Below are 21,328 nucleotides of genomic sequence, written 5' to 3' on the forward strand. Positions count from 1 at the left end.
CTTCAGGGTTCCTCAACTATTATGATGCCTGCTCAGAAGGATTAAGAGCAGCCAGTCCTCTACTAAAATTTGGAGGGCCTGGAGATTCCTTCCACCCCTTTCCCAAGTCACCCATATGCTGGAATCTTCTGTGTCATTGCTACAATGGAACCAACTTCTTCACAGGGGAGACTGGTGTAAGACTGGACTACATCTCTCTTCATAAGAAGGTTGGTCCATGACTTCAATTTAAAGCTATTTTTAATCAGTTTAGTCCAACTTACATTTTATTCTGATTTACGACATTGATTCCCAGGTGAGTGTGCAACCTATATCAGGAATCATAACTAGCTGCCTATTCTAAAGAAACTTTGAAGAATATGGTCAGTTGCAAGACTTCAACTCAAAGGCCCATGCCTAATGCCCACAGGGATTCAGCTCCTCTACATCTTATGTTTTAGGAGGAGCTCATACAATCAGCACATACTGTAGTGGATGAGGTGTAAGATTCTAATACTGTCTAGTCCTCAAGCTCCTCAGGAGCTCTGGTAACATGTTCTCATAATGTATTTAGGACTCTGTGTCGTGTCTCTACTACCATTTGCTCGCTTTTATTAAGCAGACATGAAATATTTTTGCAGGGAGGTGGGCGTTCTCTCTACATCTTGGACCAAGAAGTGGAAACAGTTGAACAGATTCAGAAGTTGTTTCCAAAATTTGCTTCTGTTCCCATATACAATGATGAAGCAGATCCTCTGGTTGGATGGTCCATCCCACAGCCGTGGCGAGCTGATGTGACATATGCAGCTATGGTTGTAAAGGTAACTTTGTTCATTGACAGTCTTGTCACATTTGGGTCTCCTAAAGTGTTAATGCAGTTGCAAAAGTAAACTTACAGTCAATTTTTATTTTTTCTTATTCTGACTACTCAGAATAACAGAAATAAAATAGAGAGCCTAATAAATACAGACGGTGTTTCCCTGAACAGTTTAACAGTAGCTTTACTTACTTTGTATTAATTTTCTTCATCTGCCCTAAAAAAAAACCTGATAACTAGCCATCCATGTGTTGGAGAATGTGTTGGATAGTGTATACAATTTCCCAGTTAAATCCCCCTGATAAGACTATACCCACACATTCTCTCTCCAAGCTGTCACCTCACTTCTGTGGGATTATTTCCCAGCCTCTTCACAAGTTTATCTTGTCAAGGGACATCAGGTATAATTATGAAGTCCATTGAGCTGTAAGCATAAGCCCATTCTTTGTCTTTGGGTAATGATTCTCTACATATGGTCATATTAATTACTGCCAATACTGCTCCTGATCAGAAAAGCAGAAGGCGAAGAGAATGCTCAGCTTTCCTGCCCTTGCAGGAACAGTAGTCTGGTCCCTGAGCAAGCTCAGGTCTTTCCCCTACAAAGCAACAGTTCCCACTGCATGCCTGTTTTGTGAGTCACTACCTTATACAGCATCCAGAGTCCAAACACTCCTGTGCAAAGCAGTAATTCCCAAACGTGGGAGCATGTATGTCACCCAGGAATGGGATGCATGTTGTCAGCTGTACCTGTGGACAAAGGCTTCTAGCTCCTTTAGGCTGCAATTCAGAAGGATTCTTCTCCAGAGCAGCAAGTCACTGGCTGCATTGCAGGGAGTTTGTGAGAGAAACAGCAGTGTTTATAGTGACATGGTGTTATGAGGGGATAAAAAAGACCAATCCAACAAAAAATTAACACTTTGGTAGATAGGAGCTGGAGCCCAGTGTTGTTAAACATACGTTCTTTAGGGTCACAATTATGAGACCTTCTCTGTTGTCAGCTTTCTGAAGTAGTGTTTGATTCTGATATCTAGGCACAATCCAGTAAACTCTGGCTTTTTGAAGAACAGCTCAGTAACCAGTGCAATACTGAGAGAGAATGTATTCCTTGTTAGCACTAAAAGGATAAAGCTCCTCGTTGAGGAATGGAATCCGGGACCAATTTATAGGCAGTCTAATGGGTACAAAGTAACTCCACATATGGAGTATTTACATTTATTTCAGCTAATAAATACAGTTTGCTAATCCAATATTCAAAACAGAGGAATATCATTTGTAGTTCAGTCACCAAGGAAACATATTAATAATTTTTGCAAACTACCAGTGGTAGTCATTTCAGAGAATTTTTATTGCCTAAACTGTGTGGATACTTCAAATTTTCCAGTGATTAATGTATTATCTAAAAATAGTTTCTTCAAGAGGTGTGAAGAACAGTTTTGTTCTTCATGCTTTCCTAAATGACAGAGTGACAGCTCTTTCTAATATGCCATAAAGATTAAAAATAAAAAATAAATAAAGGTACCGTGTTTTCTTTGGATTTTTTTCCATGATGAAGTTCCATTTTCTCCATGATTTTTTAGGTAATCATCCAGCATCAAAACCTGCTTATTGCCAAAGCCAACAACACCATCAACTACACACTGCTGAGTAATGACAATGCCTTCCTGAGCTACTACCCGCACTACTTCACACAGCGGACTCTGACAGCACGTTTCCAGATGAACAATACGAAGCCACCTCATGTCCAGATGGTGCGGAAACCAGTGCTGACTGTCATGGGCTTGCTGGCACTGCTAGGTATGGTAATCACCGAGGAGAGAGCACATCAGTAACTTCATCTACCTAGGAGCTTCTCGCATGACAGAGATTAGGTCAGCCACCTCACTCCTGACAAATGCCAGATTTCTCCTACCCAGCTGTGGTTGTTAGAAAAATGAACTCTCGTTTCCTCCGAGAAATTAATAGCTCAGGAGAATCTTCCTGAGAGCCTGTCATCTCTTTGATTTAATCTACTGCTTTGTTTACAAATTCTGCATGCCAACCACTCTTTTTAGTTGACTGGTACTTCCTCATGTGCCATCATTTCAGGCTGTAAATGACTTTAATAAATCCCTACAGCTGTAAGACACATGCAGCCTACTAAAGGAAGATCCTAACTCACTGTTACATATGTAGACTTTGTTAGCTGAACTGCTAAGCATAAGACCTGCTGTAATATGTGCATGCTCTGCAGTAATAAAATCCACCCATAATCCTGACTGATGCTACACCTGATAAAAAAGCTATAGGCACTCAGCCTATATATCCTTATATTTTGACCCTTTTTATATCAGAAGTTGGACAGACTAGCAGTTATGCTTACAGAGTTGTCACATTTTTTCAAAGGAGAAAAGCAGATCTTTGCAGAAGTAAAGAGCAGTGAAGGCAAAAGCACTGAAAATGACACGGTTGGTGTCCTGGCATCTGTGCACACCCCAAGTGAGCTGCAGCCCTCAGACAGTTGGCAAGCTACCCTACTGATTTATTCAAGTGAAGATAACAGGACTTCATCCAATATCAGCACTGTCACAGTGAATGCCACCCACTTCCCCAAACTTAGAGGTAAGCAAACACCATGTAGGCAGTTCACATAATTGATTATGAAGGCAGAACATGTGCTGAAAAACTTCTGATGAGTTTATTTTCCTGGCAAGAGTTTCATTTGCTAACTTTCTCACTCATCTTTTGGGCACTCCCATTTTTTTCTATGGTGCTCTTGTAGGAAAAGCTCTTTCTACTTTGCCCCTGTCTTTAACAACAGCTGCAAATGCTGCCTTTTCAGAAAGCTATTCGTCTTAGCTGGGTAATGCCAGGCAAAAAATTCCCTTACCAAGATCACTCCAAGGTAGCCAACATGACCACACTAGTACACAATTGACGCAGTTGTCCAACAAATGCATGTAGCACCTCTGCAAAATTAAATGGGCTTCAATTCTGGATGTGGAAATAATAACTTAAAATTTGAACTTGGAAACTATAGGTTGGGTTGTAGAGCCTTGTAAGAGTGCTAGCCCTGACCTCATGACTTTCCACTGGAAGCCAGGATCCAGAATGCTGAAATCACTTTTGCGAATGTCAATGTCAACACCTTCTGCTACATTTATCCTTGTTGGTACTTAAATCCAAATGGAGGGTTTACTTTCTTTCATTTGTGTTCCTGAAGAGCCAGTGTATATGATGTATTACCTGGATAACAACCAAACCAATCCCTACCTGAAGTGGAAGGAACTAGGAAGCCCTGACTTTCCCTCCCCAGAGCAGTTCCAGCAAATCAGGGATGCTGAGGTATGACTGTGTATTTGCTTGAAGTGTTGTATGGCCAAAGTGGTTGTTAATTGGTTAATTACAGATAAAGAGACAAGGCATCAGGTCAGGTAGTCAAATGTTTTTCCTTAGTCCACTGTCATGTGTTTCTCCTATGCATTTGGAAATGGACTTGCAGCCATGCAGAGAAGTGTATCTCACAGACAATTGGTAGCTTTGCATTCATGTTAATGCAAGCGACCAAATGTAGATCACTGTCTTCTCTGCTAGTGGCCCCAAATAAGTCCCATGGACCTGCATGCATTACAGGAGGGTCACACTGCCTCAGCAGATAGTTGAAAGGAAAACCCCTCAATAATAACAGAAAACAAACAGCCCCTTGAGGTGGAAACTACCCAGTGCTAGTTCGGGAGACGCTTGGCCTCTCCTCGTTGTGCCTCTCAGGGGCTCCTGGGGAGGTCTGCAGTTTCCCCTTGTCCTCACCAATTGCGATTTCACCCCAGAGGGGACTGAGGAATAAGTTCTTAGGTGTCCCCCCTCACTGAGAAAAGCCATGCCCAGATTACTCACTGTGTATGAGAATATGTGAGTGGCAGGTAATTTTAGCTCGTTCTCTCATAGCATTCGGACCCATGGGTTAAAATAAAGGCGAACACCTTTACCAACTCAGTGCTCACAGACAGTAATTGCCTTCTGACTTTGGTGTACAGTAGTACTGTGTCTTCTCTTCCCAATCACTATAAACCTCTATTGCTTAGGCCTATGGGATCCTATAGGAGCCATCAGGTCTTCCTTTGGCAAGACAGCAAAAAGGCTTTAGATCCTTTTGGCCGTCTTGTGAAACCTCATCTGAGTGGCTGCTGCAGCTAGCAATAACTTTCAGTGCACACTGGAGATCTACAGCAAAGAGGTGGGGCAGTTTGTAAAGACCTGAGAGCCTGAAAGGCATGCCTGAGAGGTTACTTAAACCAGCAGACTGCAGCTAAAGGGCACTGTGGCCTAGTATTTTGTGGGATGGACGTAAGCTGTGTGTTTTGTGAAGGGATGGAATACAGCCAAAATAGAAAAGAGTCTGCTAGGTTGAAGAACTTTGATGGTTATAAACCATGTATCAGCAAATATTTACAACTCTACCAGAATTTTTTTACAGCCCCTAAGTAAACGCACAGTCATTTTACACTGATGTAACAGTTAGATATTGCATTCTGTAATGTAATGATGGAAGATTATTCACAAGTCCTGTCTTTGAATCCACAGGACCCTGTGGCAACAGGCCCCTTCACTTTTCCTGAAGGTGGCATCCTGACGCTGAAGCAAGACTTCCCCGTTCCCTCAGTCTTTCTCATCCACATCTGTGCAAGACCCAGTTCTGTACCTGATCAAGTATGTGAGTTTTACCAACAGACGTGCCAAATTAGAAACTGCTTCCGTCTTCAAATCTCATTAAGCATTTGGGCCTATTATTTATTAAAAGTACCACAGTACACTTAGTAAATAAACAGTTCTCTCCTTTGATAAGAAGGCTATCCGAGGCATAATTCAAGATAAAGCATTCCACAGCAAGTGATAGGAGCCATCACTGAGATAAAAGCACGTTTACCAATGGTAGGAAAATAATAATGCGGCAATACAGTCTCTGCTTTAAAATTATGTCATGTGCTACCAGGCTTGACAACAGCTCTCCAGTTAATAATTCATAGCTAAAAATGAAGTGAATTCATGCCTGTCCTAGGTTAGGTATCTGTATCTGCATGTTCAGTCCCAAGATAACCATGCTCATAGTGGTGCACAGAGCCTCTGAAGGTCTTCTGCAAGGTCTAGAGGTTGGAGACTTGTAGTCTACAAAGCTGTAGAGCTAGAAATTTTGTTTTTTAATCCAAGTCTCAATGGAAAGAATCAAAGGAAAATCTTAGTAAGGTAGGATGAGGACAGAACATCTAGCCTTACTGATTGGTTTGTACAGCTTTCTGATATGGGCATTTGTCTTTGGACAGGTGACTGGTGTTCGTTTCATCCCTCTCACAAAAGGACAGGTTGTTGTGTTGTGGGACGATGGTTGTGTAAATTCAAAGTAAGTGCCTTTTAAAATACAATGGGTATAACCAACACATGACTCACTAAGTTGCCACCAGTCCTTCAGAGTGAAACAAGTTTACTCATTAATGACTACTTGCTCCTTGAGAGATGCTACAGTACATTTGCATGGCAAAATGAACTGTATAACCCCCATGTATTTACAGGAAGTAATTCTGACAAATTTATTGTCTGAGCAAGAGGATCTGCATGCTGCTCACCAGCATCCAATGACATTTTTGAGGGACTTTCCTTCAGCATAGCACACAGGAAGATTCATGACAAAAACTGTTTTACTAACAGGTGCTTAGGTAGAATTATCCATAAGTCTATGGGTTGGAAGAGAAAACCTCCAGTTCCTTGCTCCAGCAAGCTATACTGGAATAGAAACTTTCCGTAGCTGAACTATCCAAAGCGGTCCAATATACACCCAGAGTTCCTCATGAAGCACTGATAGAGCTTCTTTTCAAGTCAGACTTCATCTTTGATAACCTCTGGTCTGGGAGTGAAAAATGCTTACCAGTTTATGATGCCACAAGTACCCCATATTGCAAGTCAGGCTGGATTTTCTTCTGTGGCCTGTTGGAGCTGTGATTCCTCCTAAAATACACAATTCATGCCATCCTGCATTTTATAGCAGTGAGTCAACTGAATATTTCCTATTTTTGGCATTTGTTACTATGTCTCTGAGATTAAGATTTGATAATTCACTGCACTGTCAGTTGTGTTTACCAGCTCATCTGGTTTTCTTTTCTAGATGTATAAAGACATTTGAAGTGCAGTTCTCACCAGATGGAAAAGCCTACCGGCGGATTAATGCCAAAGACACAATATTCACTCTTTGGGTCTACAGTCCAGGTAAGGCCAAAACACACATACCACATAATTTCTCATGTTGATAACTCCACTGATAAATGTGTGAAACTCCACTTAGTAACTACTGAAAACACATAACTTGCTAGTGACATACATTCCCATCACAAATAAGAGCATGTCCCTTCTTTTAGGACCACATTCTTTGTGAAATCCGTATTCTCAAGGACAAGCATTTATTGAAAAATAGTCATGAAGACATTATTATAAACATTGCTACAAGTAAATTCTTGTCACAGAAACCAAAGTCACCCAGACAAGGGCCTTTGCAAGCTCCCTGGGAGGCAAAGCAGCTCCTTTGTCTCTGCTGTTACTGGTGTAGAGGCATGCAAAAATGAGAACAAAAAAAATTGCTCCACATGATCAGAGCTTGGCATTGTGCTGATCCTGGCATTGTACTTTTGGTAGTTCACTCAAAGCAAGACAATGCTGAGGTTTGGGCTCAGCCCCATGGATATTGGTCATGAGTTAGCCTGAGAGTGTGGCAAATACAGTTTGTACAGTGCTCTTCGTGTAGGGTGGTAGGAGCAAGCAGCCTTGGTAACATTTGCTTAGTACCACTTGAGGTTTGAGGTGTTTAACTACCAGCCTTGGCAACACACAAGCAAGTATGAGATCACATCCACCTTTCTTGCAGGGGTTGACTGTCATACATTTATCATGCTCTGAGCTGCAGCAGCAGAAGCTTGCACATCTGCACTCCTCCTGGTCATCTGTTCCTGTTCTTATACCTGTTTACGGTTTGACAGGCTTAAGCCACTGAAGCCCCCAGTTTGTAAAAACAGAAGAGGTCCTTCTGTAGGACAGTTTGTTTTAGCTGTCTGAACACCTAACCAAGGAGAGAATCCTCTCTTTGCTGTTTCCTAGAGCTTTCTTTTTAGACCTGACTAGCTGCCTAAGTTTTAGAGGTTTCACATTAAGGGGAAGTAAGGTTCATCTTTGTCAGCAGGCAAAGCTACTCCTCATGACTGTGGTCGTATCTCCTCAAGTACAGCCTACATGTAATGCAGACGTACCCAGATGAAGAAGGCTGAAAGAAGGCTGTAATGTTTTCTTTGTTGTTATCTCATTTGTTTGTTTGGGTTTTTTAACCATAAGTGGTCTAATTTTTAATGTGATTCTGCCAAACAAGAAATACTAATAAGCACTAATCAGAGCTGTGTGAAACACTGACAGACCTTACCTCAAAGTGATACTAATAAGTTGCAATTCAGAGAAGCTTCTTCCAGAAACACAAGCGCATCTTAGCCTGAGAAAGGCTTTAGCAGTGGGCACAGAATAAAATTCAGAGCTATTATTGCAACATAAAGGCTGCACAAGTAGCCAGGAACTGTAAATCATGGCCAAGGAAAATCTCTGAGATTAGAATTCATTATCATCTAGTGCTGCCCATCTGGGAAACCTACCAGATTTACTTGCTTGTTTCAAACATCAAAAAGAAGGAGTTCTTGAAAAAGTCCCCCATCTCTGCAACCATTATTGCTACGTACATATTTCTTACTCATTATTCCTAGCCTTCTTTTTTTCCTTTAAAAAAAGAAAACATAAAATACTAAATCACACCTAAAAGTCAAGTAAATAGATTAGGAAAAAAACAAAAACAAAAACAACAACAAACATTTATATCGTTTGTGAAGTTAAAGTGTCTGCTAGTGAAGGCTGTGTTCTTCGAACTGGATCACGGATGAAAACCAGGAGAGCTGCAGAACAGCAACTCACATACCTTTGGAGTAAGTCGTCCTGCCACCGGAGCAGAGGGTTTTCAGTCAGCCTGCATACTTCTTGTTCTGCTTCTTTGTTGATCCTGTCTGCATATAACCTGTCACAAAGGCAGAATAATAGGCAGAATTCAAGTGAGTCGGAAAAAAGGAAATTAGTAGATATGTCCTAGCCTCCTTCCAAAGGAAATGCTGGGAAAGCAATCCACTACTCACAAATCCAAATAAGAAGACGAGGAGGTACATGGTGCAAATGAAAAGGAAAAAAAAAAAGGGGCTAGTGTTTGGCCCTGAGGAATTTATAATCATTTTTAGTTAGCCAGGTACAGACACACTTACGTAGGGTGCAGGACTGAATTCACTGCTTCTCCACGCCATTCCACACACCTACATTTTACAGACACCCTCCAAGCACCAGTGGTGTCAGCCTTTCACAGTGACCATTTCTAACCTTTTCATTTGCAGGAAGCTCAGTCTCCGGCTTTTACAGAGTGCGTGCCATTGACTACTGGGGGAAGGCTGGCCTGTCCTCCGTTCCTGTGGAGTATGTTGAAGCTCTCAAGTGACTCTGAAGAGTGGTGCCTGGTTTGTTGACCGAGCGGTGTACGCTCCCTGCAGATGACAACTCCCCAGAAAAAGTAAACTCCTCCCAAGCTTAGGAGGGAGTATTGAAAGGACCTGATGAAGCAAGTTGGGAATGCAAGTTGGAAGCAACTGCCCCCGTTAACTCTTCAAAGTCAGCATTATCAGACAGTCACAACTGACAACCCAGCTTGAACAATTATAGGATGGGGATTTGGTTTTCTAACTAGGAATTATGGAAATAAATTTTTGTTATTCTCTATTTTTCACTGAGCTAATGCCCAGGACAATCTAAGATTTGTTAAGCCTTAAACTGCTGCAGGAGCTGTATCATCACTGTGCTGTATGAGTGAGGATGGCAGCAAAGGCACAAGGAGGACTTGTCTGAGAGTGAACTGCCTGTTTCAGCTGCCTTGCTGCCTTGATATAACAGACTGATGGAAGGGCACAAAGCAACCAGACAGCCACATCCCAATCATGAAGTGGAGGGTCGCTTTTTCCCCACCAGTTAATCATAGATAGTCCGGTGTATTATTTCAGAGCACTTCCCCTGTCTTCAGGTGTATGAGGTTCTTCACCCTCTCACAGAGGGATTTCCATGCAGCTGTTTTTGCATTTGTGGCGGTTACTTGAATTCCAGAGCTATTCCCATCACACCAGCAGAAGGAGACACAAGAAGCTCTAGTCTCCAAACCAGATTGCCTCTTACACTCTGTGCTTTTGTCCAAGTCACTCAGTCACACTGTGGAGGCCTGTGTGGTTGTACAAGCCTGTCAGCCACTGCCTTTTAATGGTGAAGGCTCTAGCCCTCAAAATCTCTCTTGCTATCACCTAGCCGAGCTTTCTATAGCCCTTCAGGCAACATTTCTCCCCAACATGCTTCTTTTCTGGAGTTTCATGCTTAGACTGTAAGGGAGCTGAGGCTTGGCTTTGGATGGCCAGGAAAGTTAAAATTCTAGTTAGTGCCCTTTGTGTTTTCATATTACACCCCAGCACATGCTTGCATTTAACTACTACCAGCTGGGAAACTAATCAAGAACAGTTTGAGTTTCTATGTTTCTTGAAGCATGTGCACAAGTGTGTCACTGCCTCAGATGAGCTACAGAACACCTCTGGCTGTCCTTGCAAATGCCAAACACTTTATGTAACAGCAAAGTTCCCTGAAGTTGCAGGGATGTTTTTTTATTCATCCTGCTTCACAACTGGCGCAGTTTGAACCGTGCCTTTAAAATGCTTGTAGAAGGAAGGATAATGCCAGTGAAAACAGCTGGAGTGTTTTCCATAAGAGGAGCAACTTTGTCACACAAACAACTCCCCTACTGCTCTCTTTGCTGACATCAGCCACCTAACCAGCATAACAACAAAGCCTGCATATTTGATGAAACATTCAGGTCACAGACAAAAAAAATAGGTTTGCACAGTAGGAGAGAGCTAAACTATTTTGAATGGCTTCACACAGCACAGAAAAGAAACATATAGAAAAAGTTGGTGTGTGTCAGATGAAGCTTCACATCTCCTTACTTCCTAGTTACTTGATCATGTGCTTATATTGAAAGTTAGCCGTAAAGATGCACCTGGTTTCAGAAATCAGATGAAATATTTCTTGCCTCATTGAAGTTTTACTAAGGCGTGATTGTCACATACTAATCTGCAAACTCCTTACCTGTAAAGGTTTGTATAGCACAGAAAGAGGACATCAGAGCGTAACTGATAACTTTCCCAGTTTCAAAGAGTTAGTGAGAAATTCCACCTAGATGAAGATAGTAAACATTTCTTTTAAAGTTGTTATAACTACATCTAAGTGATAAATCAGGAAATACAGCCAAATAAATGCAGCAGTTAAGACATACTGTTTTTCCAGTATGAAGAGGAACTACACAGAAAACAACCCTTAGAAATAATCAAGTATTGGTCTGTAAGAGATTTAAGTGCATCTGAAGTCAGGGAGGATACAGAAGCTTGCGAGGACAGTTAACCCTGTTAGGATGTCATACTTGTGTAGTCTTCTGCTTCACAGTCTTCCCACACTGGTTAGCAGAATATAGCAGTAGTTTTCAAACCAAGGACCATGCACTACTTGAAGAAATTTTATCTGCAAGGGCGTACCTAAGCATATTCTAGATGCAAATAAAAACTAGTCTCTTAGGATGCAGTCCAGCCACTTTGAAAATCTGTCAATAGCTCCTGCTTCTAGGGTTTCTACGTTAAGCATCAGCCAAAGGGTGGATGCCACAGTGCTTTTTCAAGTATTTTGCTGGCAATGGCAAACGTGCATGGAAAACAGAGCTGACCAAAAATAGTGCACTGACTGTTCAGAAACATGATTTTAATATTCAGCATGATTTATTTACATTTTCTTCTTTGATATGAATTTACTACTTTAAGCAATGAGCAAGTCTAAAAATCTGCATCAGAAGAGAGAATTTGGTATTTCTAAGCTGGTGATTGTTTCCAGCCAATAACGTATAGAAGATTTGGGCCTCTCTGGTCTTTTTTGTAATATAAGGTCTACAAAATATCCTACCTAGTACTTGAAACTTGAGTTTTCTATAACCATTGGTCAACTGATTCTGTCTCAGGGAGCTTTCAACATTGTTTGCTTAATCCTTCAACTCTGCCATCTTCTCCTTTACTGGGGCAGCAATCAGCTCCCCCTCACACATTCAGCTTTTAGAAGTGTTGGATGTGCCTAGCAGTAAGTGGAAGTAACACGTGTTTGGTGGTTCTGTACAACCAGAACAAAGGCAAGACTGCAGAGCACTTAGGTATGTCTCTTGCTGACCAACCAATACAAGAAACACAAACTGCAACTGCAAAATTAGATTGTTTGTCTGCTTTTCAACAAACAAAAGCTTTTGACATTGTTTTGCAACTATTTGTTAAAATGAATACAAAGGGAAAACACTTTTAGAGGGATATTTTGTTGTGTATATATTGGACATGTTACCATGTTTTGTGCTACACAGTAAGACCAGTTTTTAATCTTTGACATGAATCCTGTAAAAACAGGATGTGATCATTGTGTTCTGGAAACTGCTCAGAACTCTTATGTCGACCACTTAATCATGTGAATTAAAGCCTCGGTTCTCAAGGTGTAAGAGCCTGACGGGTGCAAGTTCCAGCCCTATGTAGAAATGAAGCATGAAGGGAGTGTGGCTATAAAAAGTTTCAAGGCTGAAGTAGGACGTTAAATGCACAGAGTGCCTCAGTTATCACAGCTTGGGACACTTATTTAAGCCCAAAGGAAAACTGGTCTAACACAGCGTGATACCCTAGCATCAGATCTCAGGACTTGCAGTGTCCTTGCTGGGAGGAGGTGCACTGGCATGTGAAGGACAAGATCCTTGCAGTGTCCCTCCTGCTGTTGCACAGTCATAGCCTTTCTGCCAGCACCAAAGGACCTTCTGAGGACAAAACAACAGCTCTTTTCATTCGTAAACAGCCTTTTCTTTTCTCTTGTTAGTAGAAAGTCTGTGCAGAATGGGAAGTATGACTTGGGACCTATATGCATGCTTACAACTTCTAGAATCACCACTATCTTTCTGCATCTGTGGAGGCACAATCTCGTGTGACAGAGGAGGGATTTCACTGCCTAATTTATGGACTGACTATACCTAGCACACTGAGGATGTGCTTGGTCCTGCATCTGGGTTGGGCTTACTGTAACTCCCATCTGCCTTGGTCAAACAGCTGCTATAACTGCAGACAATTAAAATCCCACTCCCCTAGGACTGGTAGTTTTGGTCTGAATGTCTTGGCCAAAGGTCAGGCTCTTTCATCTAGGGGCTGGTGTTGTCTAATCAGCTGTGATACAAGTCCAGAGTTCACAGAACTCAACCCCAATACTTCCTCACGGGATGAGGTGGGCAAGTGGTGAACACTCAATCGATTCACCAACCTTGCACTTAGTTCAGCACAACAGGCTAATACTCTTTCGACACTTGATAGTCTCAATCTGTGTGGTTTTCCTTTTGCATTGTGTGCTGCTCCTCTGCTTCTGTCCTTAGCTTTATGTGGTAGTTCAACATCTTGCTTCCCTTCAAGATAGCTATTCTATACCCGAAGAGTGAGGAACACCTCTATCCCATAGTTTTTCTGCTAGCTGACAAGTTTAGGAGTACTGCCTGGGAAAAGCAAGCTTGAGAGACCTCCCAGCAACCTGAGGATAACATATCTGTCCTTGGGGAAGTCTTTAGTTAGTGTTTTATATGCTTCCAACGGATACAGTGGATAGTCCTTGGTTGCTGCAGATAAGATCTTGCGTGTTTCAGAAGCTGTTCAGTGGTGTGGTGCTCTGAAGCTCTTCATTCAATATAAACATTTTAACTTGTACCTTAAGAAGGCTTCAAGAGCTGGGGCTGCCCAGTTTTGTATTCCCTCTGTCCTCGTGTCACTGGCAAGCTGCAGGGTTCAGCATGGTGTTAGGTGTGTTCTGGTCTGTCAGTTTTATTCATAGGAAATATTCAGAGTAAATTTGATTGTACTACAAGTTGTGGAAACTCTTTGTCAAAAATGCTGACTCAGGTTACCCTTTTTCCACAAGGAGCTCTCTAGATGTTATTCTTTTGGTTCCCTCTACCTATTAAATTCTTAGCCACAAAGCCTGCCAGTGCTACATACTTCAGTTCTGTACCTCTCAGGTACTGGAGACTAGATCAGGAAATTACAGTTTATGCCATTTAGTAGCTGCTCATTTAAAGCAATGGCCCGGCGCTGCTGAAAGGAACATTTTGTTTTATTGCGTTCTAGAGTCAGGGTCTAATAAGAAGTGCTCAAAGAGTATTCAGGTGTACCACAAGTAACCCTAAGACATTACCAGGCAGCAAGGATTACTTGTCAGTCTCACTGCAGAGGTGATGATAAGAGAATTTCTTCACAATCTGGATGGAAATGTTGTTGGAAGAGGTATGATGTATGTGATGGCCCTGTGGGCACCCACAAGGTCCCTCATTTGGGACCTCCGCCCAGGTACCCTGTGCCCAAGGGCCACAAGCCCACTTCAGCTCAGCTGAGCCCAGGCCCAGGCCCCTGGGGAGCCTCATTGCCGATAGCTCTGCCTCTAACCATCCTCCAGTCCTGCTTCTGGCTGGAGCCACATTGTGGGCATGCCTCAGTGCTGCCCTAAGCCCTACCCTGAGCCTCACTGCCCTCACGCACTGGGTGGGCTTCTGAGGTGAACCCCACAGCTGCTGTGTTGCTGTGTGCATGGTGCAGGGCAGGGACACTGCCCGGGCTGCACTGGGGCCACCCTTGGCTTCTGGCTCTCCTTCCAGGGGGCCAGCCCTGCTCCTCCTGCTCCCCACCAGCATGCAACAGAAAGCAGCTACACAGGCAGGTCTTTAAAAAATATTTATTGACAAATGCCACTTGAAAATTCAGACACCAATACTGTTATTGCACAGAGTTTACGAAATCCCCAATATTTTCATGTGTTTTTCGGAAAAACACACTAGAATTTATTTAATTAGCTGAGTGGCAACTTCAAGACCAAGGGGTCTGGTTTCTGTGCTTAAGGATAGAATCAGAAGAGTGCTTTTAGCAGGCCCCTGCAAAGAAAGAAAAGGAAACTTCAGTCCATGTACGTAAATTCGCAAAGTGCTGTAAAGTCCTTTTTGTCTTAGGTGAAACTAGCTACCACATTCCTAGGGTACTGCTGATTTATAGTAAAAGATTAGGATAAATTGTGTTATTCTGTGCCTGTCATCCCAGCCTTTGCCAATCCAAGATGGCCATGAATTTTTGGCGTGGCTTGGGTTTATCCAGGCAAGGCCTTGTGAGTGCAAATGGTGTGGGCGCTAAGCTGCCAACGAGTAGAGACATTCCTGCCTCCAGCATAGCTCTGGAAACTTATCTGCTCACATCAGGAACAGCAGATGAGCTAGAAGATGAGCTTCCACAGCTCCAGAAAAAAAAAAAAAAAAAAAAAGTGTCCTCAAAATAGGCTCTAGGCATGCTTTGTTTGCATGTACGTGCAGCAAGTGCTGACTTCTACCGCCAGCAGACAGAACCAGAACTGCTGCTCACAGCCCCTGATCTCTGCTATTTGGACAGCACACCTGAAGTAAGATGCTGTTATTTGGGTGGCCAAGCCAAACATGTCCAAGTCCAGCTGTTGCACCCCAACCTATTTGTTAGTAAAACAAAGAGCTGATCTTCCTTTGGTAGTGTGCCAGCATCAGCACACAGGATTCCTACAGGGGGGGAAATTAAGGCTGCAGAACAGGCTCTCTCCTTGCCACAGGCTTGGCTTTTTGCAGCTATTTTCTTATTAGATGCAGATACAAGGTTAAAAGTCAAATTAACATAACTTGGCCTGCTGCGGTTCTGCTGCATTTACAGCAGACGCAGTCACCTCCCCTACAAGCTGCCCGTGAGGGCATTTCAGTGCGTGTGCGGAGCAGCTCGAGGTACCTGACTGAAGCACAGGCTGGAACTGGCCAGACATGCAGATCTCCTCCTGCTTCTGGCGCACAATGCGCTGGATGGCAGGGGGCAGGCCACGGGGGTTGCGGGAGAAGATCAGGGAGTAGCCATCGTCACAGGAGCCATCCTCCTTCAGGCTGCGGCAGGCATAGGTGATGGCGTAGTTGTCATAGTCGGTGTCAATCACCCAGTAGTTGTCCCCTGAAACACCAGAGAATGTGTGTCACCGTGGGCAAAACAGACCAAAGGTGGTGTGGGCCATCCAGCAGAGGGGCCTCAGTTTGTCACAGGGCAGGGGCAGCCTCCCCACATATCCAGAGCCACCCCCTTTAAATCCCTTTAAGTTTCTTGCCCGGGTGCACTCTGAGCTCAAATATTTTTCCTGCTCGTGTGCTGAAACACACAGGTGCAGGCAGCAATTAGCTGCAAGCCAGCCCAGGGAGGAGGCAGGAGGAGGTCACTCACCGCCGCTGGACAGGTAGCTCGCCAGGCCCTGGTATGTCATGTACATTTTTGCTGGAGTGGTTGGGTCCGGCACGGTGTACTGAGCGGCCATGTCAGCACAGATCACCCAGAACCTGCAACGAGTTCGGGGAGAATGAAGGCAAAACCCACCAGCGGGGTGCACCCCGCCGGGGACTGGGCAAGCAGCAGGACAGGCTCAGCACAACAGCCTAGGCATGTTGTTAATGCAAAGTCACTGCTTGTCATGAAGTGCAGCGTGGGTTTGATCCCACCAGTGCCAGTGTCTTGCTCCCGCCTCCCCTCCCCTCTGCAGTGCCACCACGATGTGTCTGGGGCCAGACTGGGACCCTGCTGCAGCCCAGCAGGCTTCCAACCACCCGTTTTTGCACAAGCAGACAGCCACCGAGCAGGATGATGGATGTCTTTTGACTCCCTGTTGGCAGCAGCTTGCAGAATGAGCTGATCTGCTTCGGGGCTCCTTAGGGAACACGGTGGAGGATCCCTCCTTACCCAATCCTCCTCTATCAGCACAGGGGTACCTGGTATATACACAGAAACAAGTGCAGCCTCTCTGCTGTCCAAACCAGTCAAAAGCCTTCACACAGGCTATGAGGACCCTGTACCTTCCTGAAGAGCCGGTCTTTTTGTTTCCTCTAATGAATCTTGTTTGCACTTGCTCGGAATATCACCCCTGCATGGTATGGCAAGTGTTACCTGGGTTTGTGAAGCAATGGGAGGATCTTCATTTGCTGTCTAACAAGCGACATACTTCCTTTTTGCCCTGCCTTTAAAATAAATATCTGGCAGCCTTGAGATCCCACCTGGTCCCTGAAGAGTCCTTTCAGGAATCGTCCCACCCCAATATCAAATATATGTTTCCCTGCCTCAAATATCCTGGAGTGCTGTGCTCATAAAATAAAACTAAGGTTTGCAGCCACATATTATTCATGCCCCTATTATTCATGCAGCTAGACAGTTTTTGGTTGTTAATGCAGAACAGAAGTAGCGCTAGCCTGTTGGAGACTCCAGATTGTCTTTTCCATACCCAGAAAGCTATTTAATCCCTTTGCATGCTGTAATCCCTTATAGAAACTATAACTGACAAACGAAACTCTTAAGCTTCCTTCCATCTGTCTGTTCAGGAATTGCAGAGGTATTCAAGAGTCAACTGAGTGTTTTCCTCAGAAGTCCATGCAAAACTGTTTTGAAAACTCTGCAAGAGCAATGCTTAATCTTGCTCATTTCCATCCCCTGAGCCTCTCAGTGAAATCAAAGCTGTGGTGCACTTATCCACCTGCAGTATTTGCTAGCTCTTTGCTCAGATGCAATTTACTTACCTAACTGCTCCGTATTCAAGATTTTACTTTATAATTCAACTGGCAGTTACGCAGTAGTTTTGTGATGGACCCAGACCAGAAGCAGGGTGAGAACCAGCCCAGACTCAAAAGTATAACCTCAAAAGTTGACTGAGCGTTCCTTTTTGACAAAGATAACCCAGTCATGTTGTGCACTTATCCCCACCTCTCGTACCTCATGACAGCTGCTAGAGCTGAAAGTAAAGAAAGCTCACCCAAAAAGCTTCACTCGGCCCTTGGAAGAAGCTGTCATTGTGCCATCTTCCTCAACGGTGTATTCAGCAGAGATGTTGTCCTGGAGGAAAAGGCCTTCTGGATCCTTCTTGGCCAGGGCATACCATTTCCCTGCATACTAAAGTGGAAGGTTATTACTATCTGGATTAGCCACAACAGCAAGATTAGCAAAAAAGCATTTCTGTAAACACTGTGCCCTTTTAACTACCCATTGCCTGGCTTATGGAGAAAGTCTGAGTTTGGGTAGGTATGTCCCATACAGGTCCTGCTCTGTGGTGTGGTAAACCCTTGCCTCTGTGCCCTAAGGAACGGATCTAGCAGCTCTGCATTTCAGTATCCACTTCTTCTATCGCTTGAGACAAGCCTGTCACAGCAACCCAACTCTGAAAGCTTCTCCCACCCTGAAACACCTGCTGTGAGCCGGGCCAGTTCTCTGTTCCCATTCAAACCCTGACTTTTCCATGGAAGATGCCAACGATGACACTAAAATGCAGCCATGGACATTAGCTACATCCTACTTGAGCCACTCTGGTGGCTGCCAGGGGCCAAAGCTGATCTCTGACAGTTCAAAGGGTCTACCCAGTGAAGCAGAAAATACATGCACTATGAAGAGGAAAGGATGTACTGGGGACACTAGCAGCTGGGAGGGAATGAAATGAGATTAAGAAGAAAATTCCCAGGGGAAAAAAAAAAAAAAAAAAAAAAAAAAAGGTTCCCTGAAAATACAAAAGCAATACCTAGTAAAATGAAAAGAATATATAAATAGGTCAGTGACAGGCATGAATGCCCTCAAGAGCTAATATTATGAGTAGAAATACTGGGGAAAGCAGAAATTAGCTGTGTTAAGTTTGACTCTTCAGTAAAAGTACCAAAATTTGGCAAGTTACATGCTGAGGTCTGGAATAGCATGTGTAATTCCTAAATACAAAGCCCTCAGAAGAACTGAATTTTTTAAAAACCCTCTCCAGATGTGGTTGTGTTTAAAACAAAAGTCCTGTGCACAGGATACCCAGCCAGCCAAATTTTCAGCTTGCTGCGACTCCCACGAATGGCCTGCAGTGGACGCAGCTCCCCCATGGTACCTGTCTGGGCTTTGTCTCTGATAGGGATCTAAACTGTTTCATCCCTGTGACTGCTCAAAACCAAGATCTCTCCTGAATTTCAGCTAGCAGAAGATTATGTCTAATAGTGTGACATCCCTGACCTGTGAGGCCAGTTTTACCACAGTGCTCAGGAGGTAAATCAGTAGCAAGATGAGCAAACTGTAAAAGAAATGTTTGAGATACAGCATGCAAAAGAAGTTAACTTCTTGGTGAGGAACCCCTTTAGATTAACATAACCCATGATTTGTAAAACCAGTTTATATAGTGAAATTTCTTCACATATACTCTATGTACTGGATGAAGTAACCAAAGTAACCAAAATTACCCTTTTTGGATCAAAATTGTCCTTCACAGCGAAAGACTCCACTGCGCAGGTCTGAGCTAGGCTATATTCGATGGTGGAGAGGATCGATGCCAGGAAAACATACTGCACGTATTTCATTCTGCAAGACAAAAGCAAACATCCAGAGTTTTATTTCATGCAGTAAATGTGGATAGTTAATGCTGTGCCTACAGATACATTCTCCACGTTTTACAACTAGTTTCCTTCCACACTGAGTAGAGTACTACCTTCTGCCTGAGTAGCTTGGTCATTCTGGAGCCTGACTCCAGACAAATCTGAGCTTTTGCAGCAATTACTTTGCAATAAAATTTTGCTTGACAGTAGTAGCACAGCAGATTATGACATTTTTATATTATGAATCAAGCCAGACACTGGGTAAGGTTGTTAGGAATTGAAAGAAATTTGAAATTTGTTGATTTTTTATATTGAGAACAATAATAATGTTTTGATGTGCTGGCATAGCATAGGATAGGTTGGAAGGATGCTGTTTCATAGTGAGTGCCCATGTCACTGAGAAACTAGCAAAGCTGTGTTTATGATCGGCTCTTGTCACTACATCAAGCTTCTCGTAGCAAAATACATCTTAGTATTATTTAACCTTACACAATTTTCTCTACAAACATAACAAATAATACTCAGTTTCTGGATGCTTAATCTGCCATTGCAGGACAGCCACCAGATGGCTATGGTTGTATTCACATCCCAGTGTATTCTATTTTCATTCTTACCCCAGCATATTTTTTTCTCCCAGCCTTTGGGAAGAAAGAGCATATACACTCTTGCAGAGTACTTGACCCTGAGTACCTTTTCTGATGCAAAAAATAAAACACAGTTACCTGAATCTTGTCTTCGACATCCAAGCTGAGCTACCAACTCAAGACTTCCAACCACCCAAGCAGCTACTCTGTTCCCAGCTGCTGCCACACAAGCTACACCTTGCTACCACAAGAGATGCTAATCTGGCCCACCTCTGCTGAAGAGAGACATACCTGTCAGGTAGAGATGCTGGAGATCCCCGAGACTACTCTGCACCAGTCTTTGGGCTGCAGTCAGCAGGAGAGTTTTGTGTCAATTGCCCTCCAGCTGCCTTTAAATAATTAATCTGCAAAGTCACTAATTGGTTATTTTTGCTCGTGTGCCTGAATAAAACGCTTAATCTGGATAATCCATTATGTAAAAACCAGCTGTAATCCTCACACTGGTGGGTCTGACTGCTATACTAATACAAACACAGCTTTTACATAATGGAAAAAAGCTGCCCAGAAAGCTAATAACTTTGCTGATGTGATTGTACCGCACCTTTGTCTCATTGAAGTCTTTCTGTTTCTTACACGTGTTGGGAGAATAAGCACAGAGCACTAATCGGAAACTCATGGACCATACATGCCCATCTGCAGAGGCATGTGTTCATGTTTAATTGCTTCCACAGGGCAGATAGATCATTAGCACTTCCAATATCTGCATCATCAAATGAAGGTGATCCCTGCTAGACAGATATTATGCATTATCTGCTGAAAAAAAAAAAAAAAAAAAGACAAAAACAAACAAACAAACATAAGGAGTGCAAAAATAAAGATTTTTGCCTTCATATTCTTACCAAAGCCTTGGAATGCCCAGTACATCTGTGCAGTGAAACATCTTTATACACATTCTTTCCAACTTGCCAACATTTCCAGTTACATAAATGACATAAATGTTACAGCCCTCTCCTTCCCATGATGCTCTTTCAAGTTGATTTCCATGGGGATGCAATAAGGAACAAAAGGAAAAATAATAAAAAATGAATAGAATAGAATAGAAGTAGAATAATAAAATAAAATAAAATAAAATAAAATAAAATAAAATAAAAAAAAATAAAATAAAATAAAATAAAATAAAATAAAATAAAATAAAATAATAAAATAAAATAAAATAAAATAAAATAAAATAAAATAAAATAAAATAAAATAAAATAAAATAAAATAAAATAAAATAAAATAAAATAAAATAAAATAAAATAAAATAAAATAAAATAAAATAAAATAAAATAAAATAAAGAATGCAGAAACGGCTAGGCTAGGAAA

General features: G+C 42.7%; 3 protein-coding genes across 10 annotated transcripts in view; 1 reads left to right on the forward strand and 2 right to left on the reverse strand.

Moving 5' to 3' along the window:
• SLC26A1 (solute carrier family 26 member 1) overlaps nucleotides 1-9,339 on the reverse strand; it is a 40,223-nt gene extending 30,884 nt beyond the window's left edge. For 3 of the 5 annotated variants that reach the window (XM_084503493.1, XM_084503494.1, XM_084503488.1), the window contains exons 1-2: nucleotides 9,212-9,339; nucleotides 8,766-8,861 (exon numbers count right to left, since the gene is read on the reverse strand). The gene's annotated coding sequence lies outside the window, so the exon portion shown is untranslated. Of the gene's footprint in view, nucleotides 1-6,689; nucleotides 6,770-8,765; nucleotides 8,862-9,211 lie in introns of all 5 variants that reach the window. The other 2 variants (XM_084503495.1, XM_084503491.1) reach the window with 1 other exon arrangement.
• The window catches only part of IDUA (alpha-L-iduronidase), a 47,546-nt gene extending 37,931 nt beyond the window's left edge, over nucleotides 1-9,615 (forward strand). For both annotated transcript variants that reach the window (XM_084503499.1, XM_084503500.1), the window contains 9 exons: nucleotides 7-209; nucleotides 621-800; nucleotides 2,374-2,590; nucleotides 3,179-3,394; nucleotides 3,996-4,117; nucleotides 5,354-5,479; nucleotides 6,091-6,167; nucleotides 6,927-7,027; nucleotides 9,226-9,615. In XM_084503499.1, the coding sequence (XP_084359625.1) occupies nucleotides 7-209; nucleotides 621-800; nucleotides 2,374-2,590; nucleotides 3,179-3,394; nucleotides 3,996-4,117; nucleotides 5,354-5,479; nucleotides 6,091-6,167; nucleotides 6,927-7,027; nucleotides 9,226-9,326 (1,343 nt within the window). In that variant the 3' untranslated portion in view covers nucleotides 9,327-9,615. The remainder of the gene's footprint in view (nucleotides 1-6; nucleotides 210-620; nucleotides 801-2,373; nucleotides 2,591-3,178; nucleotides 3,395-3,995; nucleotides 4,118-5,353; nucleotides 5,480-6,090; nucleotides 6,168-6,926; nucleotides 7,028-9,225) is intronic.
• A 5,061-nt stretch (nucleotides 9,616-14,676) lies between these two features.
• Nucleotides 14,677-20,409, reverse strand: LOC311426825 (purpurin). Of its 3 annotated transcripts, XM_084503504.1 has the most exons (6): nucleotides 20,255-20,409; nucleotides 19,248-19,365; nucleotides 17,801-17,937; nucleotides 16,231-16,343; nucleotides 15,754-15,966; nucleotides 14,677-14,888 (listed from the first exon to the last, which is right to left on the reverse strand). In XM_084503504.1, the coding sequence occupies exons 2-6, from the start codon at nucleotides 19,362-19,364 to the stop codon at nucleotides 14,878-14,880; spliced, it is 591 nt and encodes a 196-aa protein (XP_084359630.1). In that variant the 5' UTR covers nucleotide 19,365; nucleotides 20,255-20,409; the 3' UTR covers nucleotides 14,677-14,877. The 3 variants fall into 3 exon arrangements, with proteins under 3 accessions (XP_084359630.1, XP_084359628.1, XP_084359629.1); XM_084503502.1 differs by having other exon boundaries at nucleotides 14,677-15,966; XM_084503503.1 differs by having other exon boundaries at nucleotides 14,677-15,966; nucleotides 19,248-20,409.
• Nucleotides 20,410-21,328: the final 919 nt, after the last annotated feature.

Source organism: Aythya ferina, assembly GCF_964211825.1.
Source record: "Aythya ferina genome assembly, chromosome: Z".
Taxonomy (NCBI): domain Eukaryota; kingdom Metazoa; phylum Chordata; class Aves; order Anseriformes; family Anatidae; genus Aythya; species Aythya ferina.